Source organism: Mauremys reevesii, linkage group 2, assembly GCF_016161935.1.
Source record: "Mauremys reevesii isolate NIE-2019 linkage group 2, ASM1616193v1, whole genome shotgun sequence".
In the NCBI taxonomy this organism is placed as follows: Eukaryota; Metazoa; Chordata; order Testudines; family Geoemydidae; genus Mauremys; species Mauremys reevesii.
Genome location: NC_052624.1, coordinates 149,962,803 through 149,980,774, shown reverse-complemented (window position 1 = coordinate 149,980,774; position 17,972 = coordinate 149,962,803). Strand labels below are relative to the sequence as shown.

Here is a 17,972-nt window from a genome sequence, read left to right as displayed (position 1 = left end):
AGTCTGACCTGAGTCATGACACAACAAGCGATGGAAGATAGCCATTGATGAACCTATTAGACAGGAATGGTGTCCCTAGCCTCTGTTTGCCAGAAGCTGGGATTTGGTGACAGAGGATGGATCACTTGATGATAACCTGTCTGTTCATTCCCTTTGGGGAACCTGGCATTGGCCACTGTCAGAAGACAGATACTGGGCTTGATGGACCTTTGGTCTGACCCAGTATGTCCGTTCTTATGTTCTTAGCGAAGTTATTAGAACATCAAGGAGCAGAATGACACGCATTACAGCAATATGCTCCCTATGTGGTGGATTCTCAATCCCTGGCAGTCTGCAGATCTTTGCCGATTGTCATTCCAAGAGATATGTTCTAGTTCCAGCAGAAGCTCTGGCTGAAGTCGTCAGGCCCACGTTTTGCAGGTGGCCAGATTAGATCGTACTGGGTCCTCCTGGACTTAAAATCTATGAAAGTTGATGCGGCTGCTCTGCAGGTTTATACTCTGGGGGCCTGACCCAAAGGCCACTGAAGTAAACAGGAGTTTTCTACTCATTTCAATAGACTCTGGATAAAGCCCTTAATAGAGATGCTGCAGTACAGACTGATAAAGCTTTGGCATATGAACTTCAAGCTGCTACATTGAAACAGTGCCATTAGTTTACAAAAATCTAGCAACTGACTCACACACAGCATTGTGCGTACGGGGAAAGAACTCTTTCATCTTACCATTTGCTGCCTTTCACTTTAATAGTCATTTTTATTTTAAATTACAAGTCCCAGGATCACAGTAAAAACCTCAGTCTATTTTCTACAGTGTGAGCCAAAAGGTAACAGTGGTGGTTTTTTAATGGAAACACAGTTCAAAATCTGAAAAGACACAGATGAAAAGAGAAACATGTTAAACACAGATGCTCTTACCTGGCTTTTGGCTGGCTCTTTTTTGCAGCTGCTTCACTAGCTTTCACTGGTTCCGGGAGCTTAGCAGGGATTGGAGAATTCTGAAAATCCAAAAACCATTTGGTTTACTACACACAAAGTGGAAATCATGCAGGATTATAGATAAAGTTTGCAAAAAAAGAGCCTCAGCAAAAGCAATGCAATTTAGGATCCTAAGTCAGTCAAGTTACATCATTTTTGAAAATGACAACTACCCCATCATTAATAGCTTAGGGAAATGAAGTATGGAAACCCTTCCAATGTTAAAAGTGACAGACAACCTTATAAATCAGGACCAAGTCAATTTTATAATGTCTGGTTACCATTTGTGGAATTTGAACACAAATATACAAATAGAAGGTGGACATGACACAAATGGGTATTTTAAAAAGGTAACAAATAAAGATAATGGATAAGATTTGTTAATATTTGTATGGAAAGTTTATGTATGTTAATTATGACAAAATAAAAAGTTGAACATATGCCCCAAACAAGAGAAATATAAATCAGAAGCTGAATGGAAAACCAGCAAGTCTTCAAACCATTATCTTTAGGCAACTGGATGAAAGTTGGGTACCACCCAAATATCCCTAATACAGTATAAAGCACCTGTAAACTACAGTTTTCAATTGGATTCTAACAAGAATATCAGACGACTGTATTAGATTTACTGCACATTTTAAATGGAATTTGGCTAATCTCAGTTAACCAGACTATAGTCACAAACCCAACTGTAGTAAAGATTACATATGCTATGAAGAATTAGCCTGGAAATCAGTTTCACAAGCGTGGTCTAGTTTGCCATGTACATATACACCTCTACAGAAGTTCCCCATCACAGCCTCATGCTGGTAACTTATTTACTACCATGCCCAGTTTATTTGCCAGGGCTGATTTAAAAAAACAAAACAAAAAAAAAGAAAAAAAAAAAACCATCTATGGGGAGTGGGGAACCAGACCAAACCAAACCGCATATGCTTCTGTTAATTATAGGCCTGGGAACCCACTGATGCAATAGGCCAGTTTTCCTAATATTCAGGGTCTCCCCCATTTTTCACACAAACGAGTTGCACCACCAATTGTTTGTATAGTAGCCCTGCAATATTTCTATTGTTACTTATGCTCACGTAAATACCATGAGTACATAGTCATTTTATGTTGCTTAAGAATCAGCTGAAAAAGACGAAGGCCTAAATTTTCAAGAGGAGCTACTGATTTTTGGGGGGACTCTAACTTGAGCCCCCTCCAATGGGTCTGATTAGGTTGAAACTTTCAAAAGTGAGTAAGAGTGTGTATGTATGTATATATGTACGGTGAACTTCCCCACCTCCCTTACACCTGCAATGAACAGGCTTCCAATATCTACAGAACACAACATGGGCAGCATCCCAACCCTTCCCCACACCCCTACCTCCCAATACCACAAGACATTAATGACTAGAGAGTCATTGCTGGTTTAGTGCAACACACAGAAACCGCCTCTCTATAACCACTCTATTGTACTTTACTGCAACATGCGTGGAATCCCATGGGCTGTCCTCTTTCTGGGTTGCATCATTGCTATCTGCCTTTGCTCCTGTACCAAAACTGAAGTGCACATAAAAGAAGGGCACTTAAATGCATCCCCCCTTCTCTCCTGCCAAGAGACATGTTTTCACTACCTCCTTTGATAAAACTCAGCCAGAGTGTGTTTGCTGATTTTTCTTGGGCCTGTAGAACCAGACCTCCAGAGATTTATCCTTCCTAGCCTCCCGCATTTTCACATCATTTAGAAGCTGTCAAATCTCATCACCCCTTCTGCTGCTGCTTTTAGACATGATGATGGATGCCACCATGAAAACAGCAAAATTACTTCCTTTCCTGCACTTTGCTAGTTATCTTCCCCAGAAAGCTTTTAATCTACCATCTACCTGTGTTACTCACTAGGTAGGATGTATCCTTTGTGCAAGCACTGTTTCCTAGTTGTCTCAGGCAAGGAATCTGCCCTTCTTATACCCCAGAGCCACAAACTAAATTAAAGCAATGGGTTTCTCCAGCAGCCTAAATTAAATTGAGATAAGGAATAATAGCGCAAAGAACCTTCAGATGGATTCCAGCCCCAACTCCACTGAAGGGGTCCCTGGGTACTCACCTGTACGTTTGGGATGGGGCACTCCCTCTTTGTTAACTTGAATGCAAAGTAGGAGACCTGGTAAATATCAGGTCTCTTGTCGGGGTCTGGTTCAAGCATATATCCTTAAAAAAAAAAAAAAAAAAATCAGAAGACTTCAGTGCCGAATATTAGAAGATTCAGATTCATGGATAATCATGTAGCTAATGTCTGCCAGATTTGCACATGATATATGAGCCACACCTTCCAGGTCAAGTTTGGATTGCAAGGCAGCAAATCTTTAACACACCTCAAGAGACTGTGTACTTATTCCGCTGCGATTTTATGTATTCTACACATATAGACCCCGAGTACCAAATCTTGCACTGGATCTGCTGGGGTTATACAGCGTACATGTTGTGGTTCAAGGTGTCCAAGAAGTCTTTAATTGCAATCATGAAGCCCCATTACAGTCAATAGCAAACTTCTTCTTGACATCAGTGGGAGCAGGAGCAGCCGTAGTTCCTTCATTAAAATACCAAGTCAGTTTACTTTCCCAAGCAAACCGAGGTAAGCATATTCATCTACCAATGGAACTTTTAAATCGTGCACTTACAGTAAAAGTCGGCAGACTTCTTGGTATGTCCTTGGGCCAAGTTACTTCCCCTGTCTATAATTCAGTTCTCCAACTGTAAGTCAGGGATATAGATACTTTCTCCTACCCTTTATTTTGTCTATTTAGAAAAAAGCTGTTTGGAGCAAGGACCAGCTGTTGCTATGTGTATATACAGCACCTAGCACAATGGAGCACTGATCTGGGATGTTTTAGTTGGGGTTGGTCCTGCTTCAAGCAGGGGGTTGGACTAGATGATCTCCTGAGGTCTCTTCCAACCCTGATATGCTATGATCTCAGTTGAGGCTTCTAGCCCCTACAATAATGACAATAGAAAACTTTACAAGTTTCTTGAGAGAGTAGCTGAAGGACATCTGCACTGACTTGTCCCCTGCATAAACTGACTTAAAGCACTAACAGTTTTAATATCTGCTCAAACCAGGGCATACGGAACAGTGGAGAAGTACCAGTTTATTTTGAAAACATGTTGGAGTCTGCGTTACTCACACTCATAGCTGGGAAAACCAAATGCTCTACTGAAAGCAGGCAAGATATTCCAGCTTTGCTGAGAGTAAGGCATTGTATGCTTAATTGCACAGTCACTTGAGTCAGTGGGTTATTTATAATCATTTTACTTCTGTTTCTCAGTTCACAGAAAATAAAATCTTATCACTAGTCTAGGGGTATGTCTTCACTACCCGCCGGATAGCAATCGATTTCTCGGAGTTTGATATATCGCGTCTCATCTAGACGCGATATCGAACCCCGAACGCGCACCCGTCGACTCCGGAACTCCACCGGAGCGAGTGGCGGTAGCAGAGTCAACGGGGGAGCCGCGGACGTTGATCCCGCGCCGTGAGGACGGGTAAGTAATTCGAGCTAAGGTACTTCGACTTCAGCTATGCTATTCACGTAGCTGAAGTTGCGTACCTTAGATCGACTCCCCCTCCCCCAGTGTAGACCAGGCCTAGGTCACTGTGGCTCTTTTCAGCTTCTTATGCAAACAGACTTATTACTGGAGAAACATTTTTGCATAAACAGGCTTATTGTGCAAGTTTCTGTAGCAATCTTAAACCAAATGATTTTCTATTTCCCTAGTTTTCCACATAGGTTACCACAGTCCATCCAAATAGAAACTCTACTATCATAACCATCTTTGGCACAGCCATCTTCTAAATGACTGTAAACTCATTTGCTTCATCCTTGCATGTGAACAGGTCTTTTTGAAAGAGAAGACACACTCCAGGTCCTTAGCTCTAATAATTGGGAATTATAAAAACCAATAGAGCTTTATTTGTAATATGGAACCAAACTCTGCTATTGAAACAGATATACTCACGTATGAGACAGTGCATGTCTTGGGAGTAGCGAGAGTTGTCCGGAATGGTGAAGTTTCCATCACAAATTGCCACCTGACTCTCCCCAAATGGTAAAGTAAAGTAACACAATTTGTACAGTAAACAACCGAGGGCCTAAAGAGAGGAAAAAACAATAGGAAATATTTAGCCAACAGTAACCACTGCCACCATAGATTAAAGAGGATGGATGGTCCAATGGTCAGAGTACTAGCCTGGCACTCAAGAGAACAGGGTGCAATTCCTTGCTCTGCCACAGGTTTCCTGCATGCCCTTGATCAAGTCACTTAGCCTCTCTGTGTTAGAGTTCCCCCTCTGTAACATGGGGATAATAGCACTTCCCTACCTGATACGTGTGAGGATAAATACATTACAACAACATGAGGTGATCAGATATTATGAAAATGGAGGGCAGATAAGTACCTAAGATAGACCCCCTGCACACACACTATTAGCCACAACACCGCCTCAGTCTGCATATCAATATGTACATGAAGGGGAGATATGGCTGTTTGGTCCCAACTTCAAATTAATCTAAATATACACTTCAGATGTGTTGGGCCAGGTAGGTGGCCAAAAAGTTGTAGGCGCTTCAAATCAAAATCTTCACCCACATTTGCCATTGTCCCCCATGGTGGGGAGGGTTGTTCCGAGCAGAAAGAACAGTTTCACAATACAAAGGTTCTCTTCTGGCTGAGGATTGTCTACAATGATTTCTCTGACCTAGATCAATTTCTGTTGTCATAAATCAGCCTCATTAGGTCAAGGTCTAATCACAGCTGCAAGCTACTTTTAAAACGCTCCATAGTCCCGAAAAGAGGTAGGCCTTATCTACCCTAGAAAGCTTTAAACACACCAGGATAAACAAACTGGCAAAACCCTCTTAGGGCTCATCTACATGCACATTTAGTTGGCAGCAACCTGGGGTGTGAATCTACCCCACATTAGCCTGCCGCCCTCTAACTGTCCGTGTGAATTCTGCTGATAGTTCGTTGATCTGCTTCGATCTAGTCCTCTTAGAAAAGGAACTAAATCAAAGCATAGTAACAAACTGCTAATGCGCATCAGCTGGGTCCATCTGGACAGTTAGTCTGCAACAGGCTAGCCAAGGATAGATTCATGCACAAGCTTGCCACAAACGGATGGTTTGTGCAGACAAACCCGTAGTGTAGATGCAGTTATACGAATATAAGAGTTTCCTGAAGCTATACCAGTATGAACTCTTGGATACTGGTATAACTGAGTCCATACTGGGGGTTGTACTGCTAGAATTGAACTGCTAAAATGTGACAGCCCTAACCAAAATAGTTCCACCTGAACTAAATCAGTGTGTAGACAAGGCCAAATTAAATTTGTATTCATTGAAAACAGAGAGTAGTAAGTGAAATACAGGGCAAAGAAGGTTAAATAAAGCAGGATGGTCTCAGGGAATTGTCAGACTATAATCAGACAAATGGTCCAGTCAGTCCTGATCCCATTTTTGACAGAAGCTAGGACTAGCTGCTTCAGAAGATGCTAAAGTCACACAAAAGGGGCAATTTTGTAACAAAATCTGCACAGGGGAAAAGTTTCTTCCTAACCTCAGATGCTGTATGATTGGCTTTTGCATATAAAGAATATGAAGGAAGGTATCGTAATGAAATTGTGTTCTTCTTCAACATTAATTCTGGATTTTTTAAAATGCAATTTGTGAAATAGCTACATGAAATGCATGGATTTTATGGCACGCAATTATTATTACAGTAACACTTACAGGCTCCATTGTGCTAGGTACTGTACAAACACAGCATGACCACATCCACACTAGAAGCCTTTCATCAGTATGGGAATACCAGTGCAGTATACTCCCGACTATCCGACTAGTGGGGGGACATGGATTGTATTCGGGTATTAGGAGTTCAGACACTCGAGAGGGCAGGAGCCATTCAGCAGCAGGGTGGCCTCTTCTGTGGCCGGGGACATGTTCTCATCACAGTCTTGGCCAGTGGTCTCTGCTCTGCCCAGTTTATTTGCTCCTGTGACAGAGGGGCTGCACAAGGCTGGCTGCCACAGGATGGCCTCCCCCACTGCTGCAGGCTCATTGTCCTCCTTACAGTCCTGGCCTGGGGTCTGCTCTGTTACCTGAACCTCTGCATTATCCAAATCCCTTCCTTGTCCCAATCCCCCCCGCCCCCCATGTATTTCATGCATTTCCTGCTCGGGGACAAGGAAGGGTTCAGAAAATGTGGAGGTTTGACAATATGGTTTGTTAAAGAGGAGTATACCTTACACTACACTGGCAAAGCACTCCTAGGACAGACACAACTATATCAGTAATGCCATGCTTCGTAGGGCATGACTATTCCTCCCCGAGCCATACCAGGAAAAGCCCAGTTTGGCCGGTATAACTATGCCTGCACTAGAGGCTTCTGGCAACCCAGCTTTTGTCAGGGATCACACCTCATCACACCCCTGACAGAGCTATTCTGGCAGAGGTCTGAGGCATAGACCTGCCCCAAGAGCCAGGCCCTGCCCCAGAAAGGGTACGCTCTGAGGAGACAGGAAAGACAAAGGATGGTAAGGAAACAGACACTGAAGGTCAACGACTGGGCCAAGGTCAAACAGCAGGTCAGTAGAGGAGCCAGGAATAGAACCTGGGGAGTAATTCTGCCCAAGAGGGTTCTAGGGTGGCATTTTTGTGGCAAGTTTTGTGCCCTTCTGCTTTTGAGCTACTGAAGGGGGCCATCTTAGTCTGCCTCTAGCTGGCAAAGCCACCTCAGACCCCTGCAGGGTTGCCCTTTACGCTGGGACTTATAGGGGGCTACCTTGCACCGAGCGTACATTGGAAAAATTCTCCCCGGATTGGCTCCCTTTTATGGTGTCACAGCCATGCAATTTCCAGTCAACTCCCAGTCCAGTGCCCTGTCCACTGCCTCCCAAGCCAAAGGCTCCTCACAACACACAGGCCCCAGCCCTATAGGGGCTCCAATTGAACACAGCAGAATGAAAAGCTCAATAGGACTATGTGCGCGCACAGGATTTTGCAGGACAGAGCTCATAGCAAGGAAAATGGCCTCTTTCACAGCAGAATGTACTGTGCTCAGTTTTCCTTCCTCTCATATAAATTGAGCTGTATATGTAGAGCAGTTGAGGCTATAGTTCAGCGGTTACTGTCTGACTGTTTCCTAACTCAGAACTTTACAAAGCAGTTAGGTACACCCAAGCGTAACCTTTAAACTAAGCCATTCCATTCCTTCTACTCATTACTTCTGCAGAATCACCATTATGCTGACAACCAGAGACAAGATTTTCTTATCTTCACATCAGAAAGAGTGAAAAAAGAGAAACCGCCTGTATTTTATTAGGTTCTATGGGCACACATTGCTCAACAGTCACATTTCACCTTCAACAGGACAGCAAGTCAAACAGGTTTAGAAGTCATCGCTAGAAAGAGAGGTCTGAAAAACCTTAATGAGGAAAAATCTGGTTTTCCTACAAACCGAAAACTCCGGCCAGGTTTGGGAATCCAGGGCTGAATTATTGTCTCGGGTAGGAACCCATGTCAGACATTTTTTTTAAAAAATATAGTATAGCTTTGATTTTATGTGGTCAAGACCCAAAACCAGGTGTAGCTTTGGATCTGTTCCAGTTTGGGGATTTATTTGAACCCAAACAAAAAAAAATGCTAGGTTGCGCACTCATGGGAAGTGTAATCGGATTCACACTTGTGTACAAACGGCAACCACTAAATGTCATACATCTCTGAATTAAAGCATCATAAGAGGGAGTAGAGCAGAGATGCAATCATGTTTCATGAACTGGCCACTATCATTTGACATAACTCAACACAAAGATCAAATGGAGGCTCTCTCTATGCAGAACTTAGTCAAAACAGTTTTTTTTATCTAACTAACTGTTTAGGTATATCCAATAGTTGCCAAGTAATCTAAGTTTTTTATTCAAGGCCGCAAGTCAGTTACGTGAATTTTGAGTGGGTTTTATACATACCCATATATCTGCTTTTGTAGTAATAAGTTTGCCGCTATACAGGTTGACCATTTCTGGTGCTCTATAGGATAATGTGGTGTACCTACAAGAGAAAGCTTTGTTAGTTGATGGAAGTCACAGGGTAGTGAGTTGGGGACAGAAATCCATTCATTTTAATTATACAGGATTCCCTTCCGCACACCCCAACAATTCAAATTTCACTTTTCTATAAAACAGAAATGCGCTAGGTGCTGAAGTTCTAAACTAGCAAAAGGATTTCTAGTGCATTTTATAGGTTGAAGTATTTTATAGGATAGAATGAAGCTGGTTATATTTTAAAAACAAACAAAAAACAAACACACACACCACCCACCACTCCCACAAACTTTCCAGAGAAACAAGGATATTGCAAGACCCTTTTAACAGCCAAGAGTTTGCTCACAAAAAAGTCCAACCCTCTTAAAAATCAGAGCTAGTAACATACAAAAATTCAGAATGTTAACTTGCTATTCCACATAGGTTGTTAGCTGCGTGTCCCTTGCACTGTCTTCATTCCCGGGGCTTTGGACAAAATCCAGTCATTGTAACTGAAAGTGTGGCTTCTAATAAATAGGCTTCCATGCTGGGAGTTCTGCTCAGAGGTATTGTGAACAGGAGGAAAAGTACTTTATAAAAACAAATGGTAATTGAAAACTGCAGCAGTTGTAACTAAAGTACTGGCAAGAGTCAGACAGTCTAAAAGATCTCTAATAATGAGGTTTTGTATGAGGGTGGATACCTTGATTTAAGGATGCTGTGGTCTTGTGTGCTATTTACCTTGATTATGGAAAGGTGTGGCACAGGGCCGGCTTCTTTTGCCAGCTTAGCAATAAGTGTGCAAACAGGCTTGGACTGCATTGCAAGACTAGGAGCGCTATAAAAATCGAGGTCAAACAGCTGTACATGTGAGATGCAGGAAGGACTCACTTTTCATAGGGTTTAGTTATTTTCATGCAATTCCTAGCATGTGATTTTATAGTCAGGGAGTGTTCGAGTAATCAAAAAGCATTTTCAATAGAGATTTTAAGCCAAGAGACCCCAGGTCTCCCATTCTCTGTCCCTTCTTTTCCCCCACATATCTTCCCCCCTGCCCCGACCACCACCTCCCTGACTCAGGACCTGCTACAGGATCACCCAACTTTTCTCCCCTCTTAACAGCTTCCTTGGGACCCCACTTTGCAGCCACCACCTTTCAAGCCCCAGATGAACACTTTCAGAGCCCAATGCCACATTTTTTTTAAGGCAACCGTAAGAGTCACTGCTGAGTAATCTATGGTGGGTCAGGGACTATTTTGTCATATTCATTGCCTCGCAACCCCAGGAGCGAGGCACTGAGACATACTGACCCCCATAATATAGACCACTGTATCTGTCAATACAAGGGTTCTATTGGTCTAAAAGCAATTTCCTGGCTTTCTGGAGTAATTTGTTTCCTCATCCGTAAAGCATCCAAACTACCATGCTTAGACCTATGCACAGGTTAGCATTATCATTATCACCACCACCACCACAGCAGCAGGACTAGGATCAAGGCCCTATGGGGCTAGGTGTTGCATAAACACAGAACAAAGAGACAGACCCTACCACAAATAGCTTACAGTCTACATTTAAGACAAGAGACAACAGATGGATACAAATAAAATGTCAGGGGAACAATGAGACAATATTGGTTACCACGTTAGACAGCGGTCTCAGCACACCAGCAGCCTAACAGTGGTCATGTTTTTTGGTAGGTATCGTGACAAAGGAGAGTTTTAAGGAGAGCTCAGAGGGAGAATAATGAGGTAGCTTTGTGCAGGTTTAGAAGCATGAGGGGCAGCATGGGAGAAAGGGCACAAGGAGTTTGTTTAAAACTTTAGCAGGTGGGCGACAGAGGCTGGCATCATGGACCAATCAGAAGGGGCAGTCAACATCTTGGTTACAAATGAAAGATGACAGAGAATGGGAGACGTGGGGCTCATGTACCAACTTTAACAGATATGCGGAAAGAGAAAGAAAGAGACACTTACTTCTTGATCTCCTCTTCTACTGCATTCACTCCTTCAGTTTGAGGGTTCTGGAATTTGTTGGTGGCACTTCCAAAATCACACAGGACATAATGGCCACGATCATGTAGCAGGATATTTTCAACCTAGAAGCATTGCACACCAAACATCCATTTCTTTGCATTAAACAAGATGTCTCCTCATTTTCTATAGCCACAGCAAGAGGAATATTGGTTTTTTTTAGATTCTACAGCACACGTACTAGATAAGTTTGAAATAGAAACACAGTCTTATAATAAAGAGGGGAAGAATAACCATATAAACCAGCAAGATCCATGCACACCTCGGGGGGGGGAGTCACACGGAAGACCATTTTCTAGCAGCAACCCTTCCCCACATGCCCCTTTTCATGCTCCTCAACCCCACAAACAGATTGTATTGTCTCCATTAAGATTGTCAATTCTTCAGGACAGTGACTGTGTGTCTTAGTTGTCTGAAGTGCCTAAATAGATTTCAATTGCTGTGACCTACATTTTCAATAGTGAATTTTAATTTGGTGTGCTCAACAAGAGATGCTTAAGACGGGCCTGTGGGGAAAGGGGGGGGAAAAAATCAGGACCTTTAAAGGTGCCTCGAGTTGTGCACCCATAAATAACTAGTCATTAAAAAAAAAATCCTTGCTTATACAAGTATCAGCGGGGTAGCAGAGTTAGTTTGCATCCCCCAAAACAATAAGGAGTCCGGTGGAACCTTAAATTTGAATTGTCAGTTAGTCTTTAAGGTGCCACCGGACTACTCGTTTTTGTTTATACAAGTTCTGCGTAGAAAATATAGGGTACCAAGTATGCAATGGTTATAGCTAACGAAATAAGATCTGAGCACACAACATATATACCTTAGGTCTACTATCAGAGTGCATCAGCCCATGACCAACACGGACTCCAGCCTTCTCGAGCAATGTCTTTCCCACAAATTAGCTTGCAGAACTAGGCCCATTAGATTAAGCCTAGTTCCTTTCTCGACCATGGGCTACGTTGATCACAGGATTGTCACTGAATTTTATCCAGCTTGATTTTCATGCAGGCTGTCAAAAGGCTTAGCATTTACAAGTGGTATTTGATAGGCCAAAGCCATACAACTGGATACTGAAACATTTATGATGGGCACAGGGTTTGTCTCTGGCTACTCCCAATATTTAAAAACATTGCCAAAACACTAGGATTATCCAGGTATTGTTTCAAACCAGTAGAGCCATTGCCTTCCCTCACACTTAGCCCTTTCAACACAGATGGAAATAGAGAAAGAGAGCGATAGAGAAGGAAGGATAGGCCAGGGTTCGGACACTAACCTAGGTTCAGGAGATGTCTGTTCAATTCTCCACTCCATCACAGACTCTGTGAGACACCTTGGGAAAGTCACTTGGCTTCTCTAAGCCTCAGTACCCCATCTGTACCAATGGCGAGAGTAGCACTGCACCACCTCATAGGGCTGTTGTGAGGATAAATATATTAAAGCCCTGAGAGGTGCTCAGATACCTTGGGACTGGAGGACATATGGCTACATAAGATGCATTGCTTTAGACGTCCAATGCCATTGTACAAATGTATTAGCTAACAAAACGGTTTTAAAAAGGAACTTCCCTTCAAAGATGATCTTTAAAAATGGAGCATTTTAAGCAACAGAAGAAAATAAAGCCTACAACAATTGCGGCTGGGAAAGAAAAAAATTGCTGGCTTGCTTAATCCATGCTCGTAACACCCCTCCCCCTCCACTGACATCCATCTGCTTTCAATAATGCACTGTACACAGCTGTTCTACCTAGCAGAGCTACAGCAACCAAGTTATTCCTTATTCCAGGCAATACCCTGTAAACATTTCCTTGAGAGACCCTCCACTTTAGCTTGTGGAGAATTCCTACACTGTTGTGCACTGAAGCATCTAGCAAGGTTTATTATGGTGGCATCGGGAACATGCAGGTTTCTTCTGACCCCCTTTCAATAAGCTTCCAAAGAAAATAAAGTAATTCTGATGAGAAATGAATGACTGTTGCTGACTGGTGGGCCAACAGAATGGATGGTTTGTTTCAAAACCAGGCAGGAAGCGCTTTTGTTCAGATCAATTATCGACAACCAGGACCAGATTATTACAGATGCTGAGCACTGAACTCTAGATGAAGTCAGTGGGAACTCAACGGTTCTACAGTCAGACATTTACAGTCCAAAACTGAGACAGATGTGGGAAAGCTGTGGGTTGCTTTGGCCTCATTAGCCAAAGGACATTGCCTTTAACTTTGGATTCAGAGGCAGTTACTGCTCCCTGCTAATGCAGCAAGAGAAAAGGTAATGGGGTGAGGGTAGAGGAAGTGGGATAGATCAGTATTTTTTTTTAATTGACAAGTAATAGGTACCTATCACCTACATCTCTAAAGAAAGCCATAGCTTCAGACCTTGCATGTTGCACTTAATATGGCCTAACAGTATCAAATCTAACTAAGTGATTTGGGGTGCTTTAATTTTTGGGTACTTGACAGACACCTTGAAAGGGGCTGATTTTCAGAGCATGGGTGCTCAGTGCTTTCTAAGCAACAGGGCCCTTTAAGGGGTCTCAAGCTAGGCATTCAAATATTAACCCCCCCTCAAAAATCACTAGTTACATTTTAACTGTACTATTTTATAGCAAAAAAGCCGCACACCACCATAGCCTGTGGAAGTATTATGATTTTGGAATACTATCACCATGGCCAAGATCATGCTTAATTATTATAGTAAAGTTTCAACAAATATGCATCACTAGGCTGAACACTGAAGACATGAAAAAAAAATCCTGAGACAGATGTTTGTAGGTGGTGAGCTGGGGAAGCGGGGAGAATAAATCAGATGCACTGTTATCCAACAGAGACTCAGACTGCCTAGTCACACTCCATCGGAAGTATGATATTCAGAGAATTAGTGTCCTGTCTCCCCCGCCCCCCAAAAAAGGTAGAAATCCATAACACTAGTATGGCAGCAAACAGATTCTGACTATTCCATAGCTCAATAAGGCCAAAAGAGCCTGTGTTTAGATCATCATCTGTGTTGATCAGAGCGGTGTTTTACGATCACCTGCTACATCTCTGCTACAGCAGAAACAAGCAGTGCCTCTGACAATTCCGCTTCCTTTACAAGTCTGGAGTTTGGAATGGGTTTGGACTAAACAGAAGTATCGTTTGAAAGAGCATGTGGTTTATCATTAAAGGGAGCTTGGAGCTGACCTGTGCTTTAGAAAATGAGAGTCACATGGAGCTAAAGAAGAAGAGGAGGAGGCTGAATATTGACAAGTTATACAAAAAATTGCCTGTGCAGGAACTGTGTAGAGCAGGGGTTCTCAACCTTTTTCTTTCTAAGCCCCACACCAACATACTATAACACCACAGCTCACCTGTGCCACAATAACGGCTTTTCTGAGTATAAAAATCTAGGGTCGGCGTTAACAGGTAGCAAGCAGGGCAATTGCCTGTGACCCCATGCCACACAGGCCCCCACAAAACTACACTGCTCAGGCTTCGGCTTCAGCCCTGGGTGGTGGGGCCCTGGGTGGTGGGACCCTGGGCTTCAGCCGGATTCAGTGGGGCTTCGGCTTTCTACCTTGGGCCCCAGCAAGTCTAATGCTCGCCCTGCTTAGCAGGCCCCGCAAATCTGCTCACAGCCCTCCCCCACACCGGGGGAGAACCACACTAACATCATTAGTGATGTTATGGAAATCCTTGCTAGGATTCTCCTACCACCCACCTCGTTGGGTCCCTAAAGCAGAAGTTTTCAGGAAAGACTTGCTCTCTTTTAGGCATGAAGCCTATATTTTCCCCTAAACAGGGTTGTGACGAAGTGGGACTGGTTTTAATGTTTCCTCTGAATACTGTGTTGGTGCCTCAGCTCTGGCTGACCCTCTGTCACCTGGCAACAAAAGGCCAGGCCCTTTCCCCTTGCCAGGGGATGCTAAAGGTGGAGACAGAGATCAGGTGACTTCCTGGCCCGGGAAAGAGACAAAGCCAAGAGAGGAGGGGCTGGAGGGGGTTTGGGAGTTTTTTGGAAGCTGGCTGGAAAATGGAGGGAAGCCCCGAGGAGGCTCGGGCCTCCCAACGGGGCGGTGGCCTCCCTGGAGCTTCAGATGGACCTAACTAAAGGGGGTCCTGTTGTCTGTACCGGCAAGACCTGTTTTGGACTGTGTTCCTGTCATCTAAATAAACCTCTGTTTTACTGGCTGGCTAAGAGTCACGTCTGACTGCGAAGTGGAGGTGCGGGACCCCTCTGGCTTCCCCAGGACCTTGCCTGAGCGGACTCGCTGTGGGAGGCGCACGGAGGGGCACATGCTGAATGCTCCAAGGAGAGACCCAGGAGGTGAAGACATGTGAGCTTCTTGCCCTGAAGATAGTCTGCTCCAAGGGAGAGGGGGCTCCCCAAAGTCCTGACTAGCTTTGTGGGGAGCAGTTCTAGAGCATCGCCCGGGGACTCTGTGAGAAGGGTTCACTGTAAAACCAGGGGCGTCTGCAGCAGAGAGATACTAAGAAAACAGAAAGCATTAGAGAACACCCAGTCCAGCCTGCAAGAGAGCCGGATGTGAATGAACGCCTCAGGACCATGCTGGGGATACTCTCACTCAAATGGAAACCTGAAACAGGTTTTGAAATGCCCTGTGGTAATAAGTATGCACCTATATCAATATACACACAATGCCAGTTATTGTATAATATGTAAATAAACACAGTACGGCCGTAAACGTGTGTATCACAAATACAAAGAGATGGCTTTGTGCCACACAGCAGCCTGCCATCCCATTGGGAATTAACAGCATTGACAAAGGACACAAGGGTTCCAACCCCAAATACAGTAAGACTGACCCCCCTAACCTGAGGGGGTCAGTCTTCTCTTACACTTCGACAAGACTGGTATAACTTGTTGTGCCAACAAAGTCTCATTGTATTGAGCTAGAATTGAATTCACAATATGGAGTCTTTTAGAGTAAATACATACATAGTACCTCACTCGTCATCTGTAGATCTCAAAGCGCTTTATGAAGGAATCAGTATCATTATCCGGGGCGCTGGAACAATTTGTATAGTGGGGTGCTGAGAGCCATTGAACCAAACTGTAAACACTGTATATGATGGAAACTACTTCAAGCCAGGGGGCGCAGCAGCACCCTTAGTGCTAGCACCTATGTCATTATCCGCATTTTACAGATGGAGAACTTTAAAAGTTTTATATTCGGCCATATTCAGACCTCTTACCACGCTACAATCAATGAGACTACCTTGAGAAGAATAGTAAAATCAGTAGCACCAGAATCTGGTGCACAGCATCAATTGTGAATAAAATATGAGCATTATCGTGAAGTATCATGAACCACCAAAAACAAATTAAATACCTTGGAGAGGCACCCTAAAGCCCTGCACAACACAATGGCTGACATTAACCAAAACTTCATGAGATGAATAAATATAAAGATCAGAAGGAACAATTTGATTGTATTTGTGGATTGATCCTGCTTTAAGTTTATTCCCCTTCCTTTTTTCTTAAATGAGGCTTCCTCCCCCCACCACCACCACCGGGGCCCTCTCTTCTTTTTCATTATATTATATATTTCCCATCCCCCAAGTGCTTTTACTGAATATTGTAACAACAAAACAACAACACCACCACCACCACCTAAGGACCCCAATCATGGACTAGGGTCCCACTGTGTTAGGTGCAGAACAAAACAGATGGTCCCTGTGCCAAACAGCTCAGAATCTAAGTAAGTGTTGTACCACAGTGTACCTTTCACAGTTTTATGACTGTATTTACTGCAACTGTGTACTTAGACATGTTTACAGGCTCATTGTTCTTAAATAAAAAGAGACAGTATTTTTTTTAATTGAAAAACCCCGAAGACTGTGGTGACACTGTGGATGTGCAGCAGCTGCAATGGAGTTATCTTTTTCTAGGCTGATGCCTACATTTTCCTGCATTATTTCAATACCTACACAATCTAGATTTCTCAAAAAGTGGGTTGTTCTGCAAGCTCTTTTGGGCAGAGACTGTGTTTTTGCTACATGTATGTATTTCTGGTCCCCAACTCTGATTAGCACTTCTAGGGGCTACAGTAAAACTAATATTAAACTTTGTGTTCATGTCCCAAGGCAGAGGAGGTCAGATTTTTTCCCTGACCCATGGGCGTAATCTTATCATTAAAGAGGAGCAAGGTTTCTGATGTAGAAACCTCACTGATGATCTAGTGATATTAAACTAGCCCATAGCAGTCAGTTTCAATTGTGTGTGTGCGTATTAGAGAGAGAGAGAGAGAGAGAGAATGAATTAACTCATTAATCCATCATAGATATCTCAGCATTTATTCCTATGTTGCATACTGATACAGAGTTAAATGATGCTAAAGCCAAAACCTATTAGCAACTATCAAACAGGTTCTTCTCTGTAAACCTCTTTTTATGTGTATTGTCTATCCAAGCTACTGGAAGATTCCCATTGACTTCAATGGGCTTTAAATCAGGCCCTAAATTTGTCAAAAACCAGAATCAGCTCACCTCAACTTAAAGCCATCTACAACCGCATTCATTAGATTTGTTTCACGCATTCCAACCCACCACACCATAGGTCACAAATACGTTACGTGCCCTAAAGCACAACCACACCACTTAGCTGCCTTAGTACCTGGTTCCTTTTGCTGCAGGTGTTTTGTTTAGCTTCTCTACAAAACTGGCCTGCAGCATAGAACAAACATTTGTTTAAGGCTCAGAAAACAAAGCCTGATCCATGAAGTATATTTGAATTTCAAATGTACACATGGATTCTGCTTCTTGGCTGAACACTCATTTGGCATTTTAGGAGTTGGTTGAGTGGAACAGGGAATTCATGTTTTGTTTCACGATCTCAAAAGGTGGCAACTTCAAAAGCGTTCAGCGTTGGCCTGACTCTGCTCCCACTAAAACCAATGGGGGTTTGACCATAGACTTCAATCT

General features: G+C 43.3%; 1 protein-coding gene across 18 annotated transcripts in view; it reads right to left on the bottom strand.

Annotated features, from left to right (window-relative positions):
• The window catches only part of AAK1 (AP2 associated kinase 1), a 129,436-nt gene that overhangs the window by 51,310 nt on the left and 60,154 nt on the right, over positions 1-17,972 (bottom strand). For all 18 annotated transcript variants that reach the window (XM_039523764.1, XM_039523762.1, XM_039523761.1 and 15 more), the window contains exons 6-10: positions 11,006-11,127; positions 8,979-9,060; positions 4,976-5,108; positions 3,066-3,169; positions 917-996 (exon numbers count right to left, since the gene is read on the bottom strand). In XM_039523764.1, coding sequence (XP_039379698.1) covers positions 917-996; positions 3,066-3,169; positions 4,976-5,108; positions 8,979-9,060; positions 11,006-11,127 — 521 coding nt within the window. The remainder of the gene's footprint in view (positions 1-916; positions 997-3,065; positions 3,170-4,975; positions 5,109-8,978; positions 9,061-11,005; positions 11,128-17,972) is intronic.